This window comes from Papaver somniferum, chromosome 4 (genome assembly GCF_003573695.1).
Source record: "Papaver somniferum cultivar HN1 chromosome 4, ASM357369v1, whole genome shotgun sequence".
In the NCBI taxonomy this organism is placed as follows: domain Eukaryota; kingdom Viridiplantae; phylum Streptophyta; class Magnoliopsida; order Ranunculales; family Papaveraceae; genus Papaver; species Papaver somniferum.
In genome coordinates, this window is record NC_039361.1 from 161,551,924 (window position 1) to 161,561,456 (window position 9,533).

At 34.0% G+C, this 9,533-nt stretch overlaps 1 protein-coding gene across 1 annotated transcript; it reads right to left on the reverse strand.

Moving 5' to 3' along the window:
- Positions 1-5,212: 5,212 nt before the first annotated feature.
- On the reverse strand, positions 5,213-5,653 carry LOC113273381 (uncharacterized mitochondrial protein AtMg00810-like). Its single transcript, XM_026523114.1, has one exon. The coding sequence runs from the start codon at positions 5,651-5,653 to the stop codon at positions 5,213-5,215; it is 441 nt and encodes a 146-aa protein (XP_026378899.1).
- Positions 5,654-9,533: the final 3,880 nt, after the last annotated feature.

Consider the following 9,533-nt stretch of genomic DNA (forward strand, 5'->3'; position numbering starts at 1 on the left):
ATCTAATCCAAAACGGGATAGATATGAGCAAAGGGATGGAGGCTACTTGTGATACAGGTGTATCCCTACTCCTCTTAGGAACTTAGTAAACCTCAAGCTAAGTTGAGAGAAGAATCCTAAATTACAGAAGAAACCTTATTTGGGAAGAATTCCTAGTTAGGAAGACTTTTGTTTTAGGCAACACTCTTAGTTTAGGAAATAGATTCCTAATAGAAGACCTTATCGGCTGAGTACACACAGACCTAGAGAAAACTACATACAGACCTAGGGATGAAAGTTATAAATAGGGACGTTTTGTTGTTAACTACACACAGACCTAGAGAAAACTTGTATACAAATTTCTGTGTTATTGTCAAAGGAAAGCTTTAGCAAACAGCTTAGGGTTAACTTCTATTTAGAGAGATTGTGAGCGCAAAAGAAAGAGAATAGTAAATCGTTTTCTTGTTCATAATCTAGAGAATATATATTTCTTCGAACTACTACATTGAGTTCTGTTTTCTAAGTTTATGTCTATTATTATTCTGAATTCCGCCTCTATAATAATAGTTAGCAAGGTATAGAGATCATATGTATCAAGTTGGCATCAGAACAAGGTTAGTTTCTAGGGTAAATCCCTAAGGTTTATGGTTTTAACTAGATATCTCTACATAAAGCTTGGTGAGGTACTCGAGAAGCTAGAAGACGTTAGGTGAAAAGATGAGGATACCCAAATATACCTCAATCTAAAACTTTTCCACCTATAAGTCATTTCTCCGAAAGTGATTATCTATGGACTGAGTCGAGACAATACAACTAATCGGCTCACACTTCGTGTGATCGTCTATGGATACGAGATCGAGACAATACAACAACGAAGTATGTTTACTTGATAAGAGGTTCATACTTAACAAAACACAATAAGATTACTATCAAGTAAATAGGAATTAACGTTTGTGTAATTTACTTCTAATTATAATAAAAAATAATTACGGAAATAGAAACGTAAAAGACACATCAAGATTTTGTTAACGAGAAAACCGCAAATGCAGATAACCCCGGGACCTTGTCCAGAGTTGAATACTCCCAGGATTAAGCCGCTATAAAAAATCAAACCAACTTTGTGTTGTTGATACCAAGCAACTAAACCTATAATTCACCTAGATTCGTTCGTATTCCCACGCCTCCAACTTGTAATAAGTCACGTACTTGGGACAATTCCTTTGGTTCGTATTCCAAACAGTAAAGGAACAACAAATTTGTTTGGTATCAACTATTTTCAACCAAGTGATGTGAGTTCGACAAAAGGCTCTTCCGTTTATCTCAATAAACTCATTTGTCAGGTCCTTATATCTATCTACTAACAATTACCGAAGTAATCGTCTAGATTTTGCAATCAATACTTTGAATCACAAAGAAACGTATTGATGCCGATCTACTCAACTAATCAATCCAATCTACCACAAGGATAAACTGATTATAGTTGGATCCTCTTTAACCGAAACAAGTATTGTGCACACCAAAGATTATGAACCCAAATCAGAAATCTTCAAAGTCTTCTTTGTCTTCAAATCTTCTTAGATTTTCAATAAACACCTGAACACAACCAACTTGAATCTCTTGTGATCAATCACGCACATAACGGAGTCTGTTAACTATGGATTATCATAAGACGTCTTTAGAACTACAAACAGTCTAAAGATCCCCGTCGAAACTTCGATCTAGTTTGAGTGAATCTTATATCAGGAGAGAAGATTCTCAAGCATAAACAAACCAGGTGCAATAAAAGTTCAACAATCGTTAGTCAATAAAATAAATCGAAAACTAATAATAAACCGCAATTATCTAGTTTCCCACCAACGGTGCTAATAGAGCTTCTCAATCCTAAAGAAGTCTTTAAACTGAGCGGTCATAAGAGATTTCGCATAATTAGGTTACTTTCCTCTCTGAATAGGCGGGTCCACCAGTGACAACACAACTAGGTAGTTTTGCTGGGGATTAGTTTGCTAGAAATGCAAACTTTGATATTTATGGATCAAGGAAGTTTGGACACCAAGGAATTTCTAAAACCGAAAATATTCTCAAGATATGCAATATATTCCAGATTCGGTTTCCATAATTCCTGGAAATGCTTTGTCCAAACATTGACTGAAAATCTCTTAGAAAATCTCCAATTAGTAAATGCACATTACCAATTTTCATTTTCAAAAAATAAAATTAAAAACCTTAATTAAAAGATTCTCAACTTATTTTTCAATCCGGGATTTTTCCTTTAGCTATTAAGGAATATCTTTGAACAATAAAAGATAAGCGTTACTGCACATGTTCAAAGTATGTCGACATCTTTACTTTGTAAGTCCTCTTTCATACTTACAATCTTGAAACCGATTTTCCATACTTCCAAACGAGTTTAGAATTGATTCATCTGACTTTCTATAACTATGTGATTGATTAAGAACACTCAATCACAAATCATGGGTTTCACGGTTCTACCAAAACAAGTTTTGGTTCTACCTCCATGTGAGTATTGTGCATAGTCACACTAGTTTTCCAAAAATTCGGTTGACTAGGTACTAGGATCGGTTCCCCACATACTTATGGTAACTACTTGTATTTGTTGCACATGTCCATAGGATCGGTTCCCCTTTTACTAAAAACTTGTTGCACATGTTCATAGGATCGGTTCCCCCATCTACTAAAAATGTGTTGCACCTCTTACAAGGATCGATTCTCCTCTTGTGATCGGTTGCATCTCTTCATAGGATCAGTTCCCCTTTTCCTATAGTTGGTCATACCAAAAACACTAAATCGATCATACCATCCCATGTGATTACTTAAGATCGGTTTCACGAATAAAAGTCATACCAATACAAAAGTCAGGCCTTGTGAATAGTTTTACCAAGAACATAAACAAGTCATGAGCGGTTATACTAATCACACATATTGGTAGTTCAAAAGATATGCAATGAATAACAATACCAATAAGCCTAGCGATTTCCCATTTGATTCACGAAACAAGTTCATGAATTTACTTCCTTTAAACTAATGTAAAACATTGTTTCCTAGGATGAAATCTTCACCTCATACCCATACATAATCACAATAGCATTCAAATGGTTATGTCGATGTCTTATATACGAAGTTCAAAAGATAAGAATTATACTTCGTATTGTATTCCTTAATATTACGTCTAACTAGAGTGTAAGCATTCATGCTTCGCAGTTATGTTTTCAATATGCACGACTTGAAAGATACGTTAGGGAATGAAACAGTTCAAGTTAAATATAACTAACCTCATCCGGATGATGTAGTCGTTGTAGATCCTTACTTCTTCACTTCTTCAAGTCTTCGCAATACTTGTAATGTCTCATATCCTAATACTTTCAAGATAACCTATACGAAGTTGACTCTAGTACATAATCAATCGACTCTTTAAATGATTTTTGGTTCACTAAAATATGACAACGAAACTTGACATACCAACGCTTGGTGGGTTCAACCGAGCTATGCTCTAACAATCTCCCCGTTTGTCAATTTTAGTGAAAAAAATCTTACATCATATGGATAAACAAATTACAAGAATTCATTACACATACGCTTGATTCCCAAATTCAACAACACAATAACCTGTATACATTAAATTCAAAAATTCCGTTGTTGACATTATAATAACAAATCTAATACTCCCCCTAAAGGTAAGATAGGTAGATTTTATCAATCCGCACTTCTTTGTTATTCCTTTGTAGTCCATATAACTACAAGTATCATATGATATGCTACTCCCTCTATGCTTTACTCTTTCGTTAGATAAACGTTTAAGCACACATGTCCTTTCCCTTAGTGATACCAATCAATATAAATCAATACCAGTATCACTTGTTTACCCCATATATTTCTCCCCCTTTTTGCAACAAATTGACAAAGGTACGAGCAAATAAAGGACAAACCAAAAGGATCTTACAAATCTCAAGACTGACTTGCAAACCTATAAGAGTTAAGCACGAGGGTTTCACACACCATTTTTGATAACCAATATCAAAACCGAAACTAAAAAGTATTTTTTTTTTTTGATATGTTACCAATGAAACAAATTCCCGAAGCAATTTTTTCTAATAGTTTAGCAAACCAAAAATCGACTAAGCACCTTAGTTCCTTTGCTAAATCGATTGTACAAATGCAATCGCTTGTTCGATAAGACCAAAATAAAGATAACTCTATTTTTCTCATCGGGTTGTAATTATCCATATAACTTAGACCTTTAACTTTTAAACAAGACAAGTACTAGGTTAGTTAACTAGCATTCCTTATTAAGGCATTCGATTAGACTTGAATAACCGAAACCTCCACTTTGATAAGTCTAACTAAGATCAAAACTAACTTAGTTTCTCTTATCCGGAATTGAATTGGACTAAACTATTCATCCCGTAAACCTGTTCTTTCGTTAAGCCATAAACAATTCATACAAACCAAATAAATCAAATTGCATAATTATTCACCTCAACCGGAAGCAATTGAAACAACATACACATTAAATCACCGCAATTGCACCGAAATTTTGTAAGCCTAAACGATTGATACCAAATAATAAAGCAAGGTAACAATAGTTTTTCTTAACCGGAAACAATTGAATCACACACACATCCATACACAAATAATGGAATAAAACATCAATTGTATCGAAATTTTGTTAAGAAAAAGCAATAAATATACGCAATAAACTCGAGCTTTTCTTAAACAGGAAAACAATTAACTAACAAAGTCGTTACCTCAAATTTCACATCCTCTTCTCCAATATGTTTGCATCTTCTTCCAGGGAGAATTGATATCGAAATATCATTATGTTGTAATCTTTATGTAAAAAAAAAGAATGACAACAAGCAACCTTTACCAGATAAAGGTTGAAAACCGGTTTTAACTATTGCAAGCAAAAGTTGAAAACCGGACGCACAAGATACTAATGTACCTTGACAATCCCTATGGATTTCCTTAGATTTTCCAATGTTGCTCTACCTAAGGGTTTGGTGAGAATTTCAGCTAGATGATGCTTATACTCTAATTTGATTACACCATTCTCATATAACTCTCTAATAAAGTGATATCTGATATCTATGTGTTTAGTACGAGAATGTTCAACTGGGTTTTCAGTCAATCGAATAGCACTTGAGTTATCACACAGTATTCTCGTAGTTGAAATATCAATTCCATAGTCAATGAGCATTTGTTTCATCCACAATAGTTAGGTACAACATGTACCAGCAGCAATATATTCTGCTTCACAGGTTGACAAGGACTTTGAATTCTGTTTCTTGATATGCCAAGCTATAAGATTTTGACCAACATAGAAGCAACCACCAGAGGTGCTTTTACGATATTCTACACATCCTTCCCAATCAGCATCTGAATAGGTAACAAGACTATCGTTCGTATCCATAGAGTATGATAAACCATAATCTAGTGTACCATTAACGTATCTAATGATTCGTTTTACAGATTTGAGATGTGATTCTCTAGGATCTGCTTGAAATGTAGCACAACATCCCACACTAAAAGCAATGTCTGGTCTTGTTGCAGTTATATATAGCAAGCTCCATATCATAGATCTGTATAGTTTCTGAACAACTGATTTTTCTCCTGGATTCGATTGAAGTTTTCCAGTAGTTGGCATCAAAGTTGCCATAGGTGTTTCACTTTTTAGTTTCAACTTTTCAACTAAATTTCTTGCATATTTTTCTTGAATATTGTCTTTTTGTTGTTGTATTTGTAACCCAAGAAAATATGATAATTCTCCAACACTACTCATTTTAAATTCTCCACTCATAAGATTCAGGAATTCATCTGTTAGAGATTTTGAGGTGGATCCATAGATGATGTCATATACATATATTTGCGCTACAAGTACATTTTTCCCACTCCATTTGGTGAAAACTGTCTTATCAGCACCGCCTCTAGAGAATCCTTTTTGAAGTAAGAAGGATGTCAGTTTATCATACCAAGCTCTTGGAGCTTGTTTTAGACCATACAAGGCCTTCTTAAGTTTAAAGACATAATTTGGGAATAATGGATCTTGAAATCCTTAAGGTTGAGCAACAAATACCTCTTCTTTTAAATCCCCATTCAGAAATGCAGATTTAATATCCATTTGAAAAAATTTTATCTTAAGACAACAAGCATAGGCAAGTAACAGTCTTATTGATTCTAAACGAGCAACAGGAGCAAAAGTTTCATCAAAATAAATACCTTCAATTTGAGAATATCCTTGAGCAACGAGCCTAGCTTTATTTCTGACAATCGTCCCAAATTCTTCTGATTTGTTCTTGTAGATCCACTTTGTTCCAACAATGTTTACTCATGTCAGCTTAGGAACAAGTTCCCACTCTTCTTGTATTTTAAACTGATTAAGTTCCTCGTGCATTGAGTTTACCCAAGCAGGTTCACTGAGTACTTCCTCAATGTTTTTCGGCTCTATTGAAGAAATAAAACATGAATATTGACAGACGTTCTGAAGTTCTCTTCGAGTAATAACTCTAGCATTTGCATCTCCAATGATGTCTTCAGAAGATTTTCTTTGATGTACCCATTTAACAGGTTTTTGGACAATATTTACGCTATCATTGGGTTGTTCAACAATACTTTCATTATCGTCTTTATCATCTGTGTCACTAATTGAAGGAACAACTGATGGTTCGAATTCAATCTGTTTTCTTTAATAACAGTTTCATAGGGAGGAAGATTTGCTGCAATGTGATTGTCTTGGAAAAAATCGCTAATGTCATCAATAAACACATTGATTGATTCCATCATGACTTTGGTTCTGAGATTGTATACCCTAAAGGCACGACTGTCAGAAGCATAGCCAAGAAAAATTCTTTCATCACTTTTGGAATCAAATTTTCCTCTATGTTCTCTGTCTTTGAGAATATAGCATTTGCTTCCGAAAACCCTTAAATAGCTTAGATTGGGTTTTCTTCCATACCATAATTCATATGGGGTATTTAGAGTTTTAGATCTTAAATAGACTCTGTTTATAAGATAACAGGTTGTAAATACAGCTTCCCTCCAGAAGGTTAATGGTAGGTTTTAATTATGAAGCATTACTCTTCCTTTTTTTGAATATTTATATTCTTTATCTCAGCTACACCATTCCTGAGGTGTAATAGGAGCAGAGAATTGATGAGTAATTCCAATACTATTACAGCATTCATATACTTTTGTATCCTTGAATTATGTACCACGATCGCTTCTTATCTTCTTAAGCTTGCGACCTTGTTCATTTTGAATTTTATTCACAATAATTTTGAACTACTCAAGAGTGTCATTCTTGTGCTTCAGAAAAGCAACCTATGTGAAACGTGTATAGTCATCTACCATTACTAAAGCATACTTGTTTCCTCCAGCAGATGCTTGTTGGATCAGACCAAAAAGATCCATATGAATAAGACCGAGAGGAGCACGGGCGGCTATGTCTCGGGAAAGTTTGTGTGGAATTTTTCCTTGCTTACCCTTTTGGCATACACCACAAACCTTCTACTTTAGTGTTAATTTTTGGAACGCCTTTGACAAGTTCACAGTTAATGAGCTTTCCTAGCATTCAGTAGTTGATATGACCAAAGCGTTCATGCCACAAATGAGTTGACTCAACCTTAGTCAAGTTACAATATAAATTGGATCTACGTCCTCGAAAAATTACTTTTCTGGACTTATCTTCAATATCACAATCTATCGTATTGAAGATAACTTTGTGACCTTTATCACAAATTTGACAGAAAGACAGAAGATTATCTTTCATTCCTTTAACATAAACAACATCATGGATTTCGGGAATACCTGGAAGTTTGATAGTACCCTTTTTGTTAATAAGACAGCTGATTCCATCTCCGAAGGTCACTGATCCTCCTTTGTAGTCTTCAGTTTTTGTAAACCAAGAAAGATCACTTGTCATATGTATAATACATCCACTATCTAGAAACCATTGGAATGGTGAGGTTGTTTTAAGTGCAAATGCTCCAAGACATTGTTCACCAGATTTGGGATGGTTTGTTAAGTTCTTAAAAAGTTTCTTAACACGATTAATCAGACATTTTGTACGACAAATCTACTGAATTTAACAATTCAATCTCTTTTGAAAACGGTTCCTGGTCTGACTCTTATTAGACTGTTTAAGATGTCTAGATGAAAGAATTGAGCATATTTGAGAATCTCTTGATTTAGACTGCAACACATGGAGATAAAGTTTCTTTGTCTTTTTTTTTTTGCAAGAACATGGAGTTTTTTTTTTCTTTTGCAAGAACATTTAAACATGTAACTTAGTCCATTTGGGACATTTGTATGTTTTTATTTTGTATAGCATGGATTTAGAACTGATAACTTGGCTGTTTTTAGATAAAATTGTGTCTGAATTTCAGGTATTTCTGTGTTCTGTGAGATATCGAAACTTATCAGAAAAATATATGGATATCGGATATCCGATAATTCTTAACGTAACGGAAGCGGCTGAGCCACTATCTGTTACGATAAGTACCGTTGACCGCCCTAACTTTTTTTCTTCTAGAAGTCGTTGTGAAATTTTACATCCAAATTAACTTTTTGCTTTTTAATTTTTAAAGGTCAAAAAGTTACTTCTGGATCTGTATCCAAATGCACTGTAACTGATTTAGTTCCGTCTTGGAAAACTAGAAGCTATTTTGTTTTTGGTTGCCAAACATGTTCTCAAAGCAATTTTTTTCTTGTTTTTTAAGATACTACTTTCTTTTTCTTTTTATTTTTCTTTTAGTTTTTTGATATCATGTAATATTTTCCTTCAGAGTCACCTTTGTCACCTTTTATGATACTATTTTGTTATTTCTAGAAGTCATTATGAAATACACCCAAACTCACTTCTTGTTTTTGGACTGCTAGAAGTCAAAAAGTTATTGTTGGATGTGTATCCAAACGCGCTATAAATGTTTTTGTTCCGCTTGGAGAATTAGAAGCTACTTTGTTTTTGGTTGCCAAACATGTTCTCAAAGCAATTTCCTTTTTCTTTTTCTTGTTTTTTATGATACTACTTTTTTTCTCTTTTCTAATACAAATAAAACAAGAAAAATAAAATACAAATACAAATAAAGATGCGAATTACTAATAAATCGCGAAGAGAAATGGCGAACTACAACAGTAACCGATTTTTGTAGGGAGGAGGATGGATGGTACAAACCAAAATAAAATCCAACTATTTAATATAGTTGTCTTCCCCAAAAAGAGATGCTTCTAAAATAGAGAAGTTATTTGCTCTAATTGTTGTTTGAGACGAACCCAGATGCCCTAAATCTCTTGGATCAAAAGTGAAATAAAAAGCGTTGCCGAGTTGAATCATTGATGTTCTTGAATAATTCAAAATAACAAACCACATACCAACCAAAATACCTAGAAATAATCACCTTGGAAACGATGATAAACCACCATAAATGTGAAGACAAAATCGCACAAAAGCGAAGATATAATCGCTCCAAAAGTGAAGAAAAATATCATGTTAAAAATCGGGGATCTAACAACACAACCCAATATTTCGCTTAGCAATCTGT

Coding starts and splice junctions, on each gene's coding strand:
- LOC113273381 (XM_026523114.1), bottom strand. CDS start 5,653: ATGGCAACTTTGATGCCAACTACTGGAAAACTTCAATCGAATCCAGGA.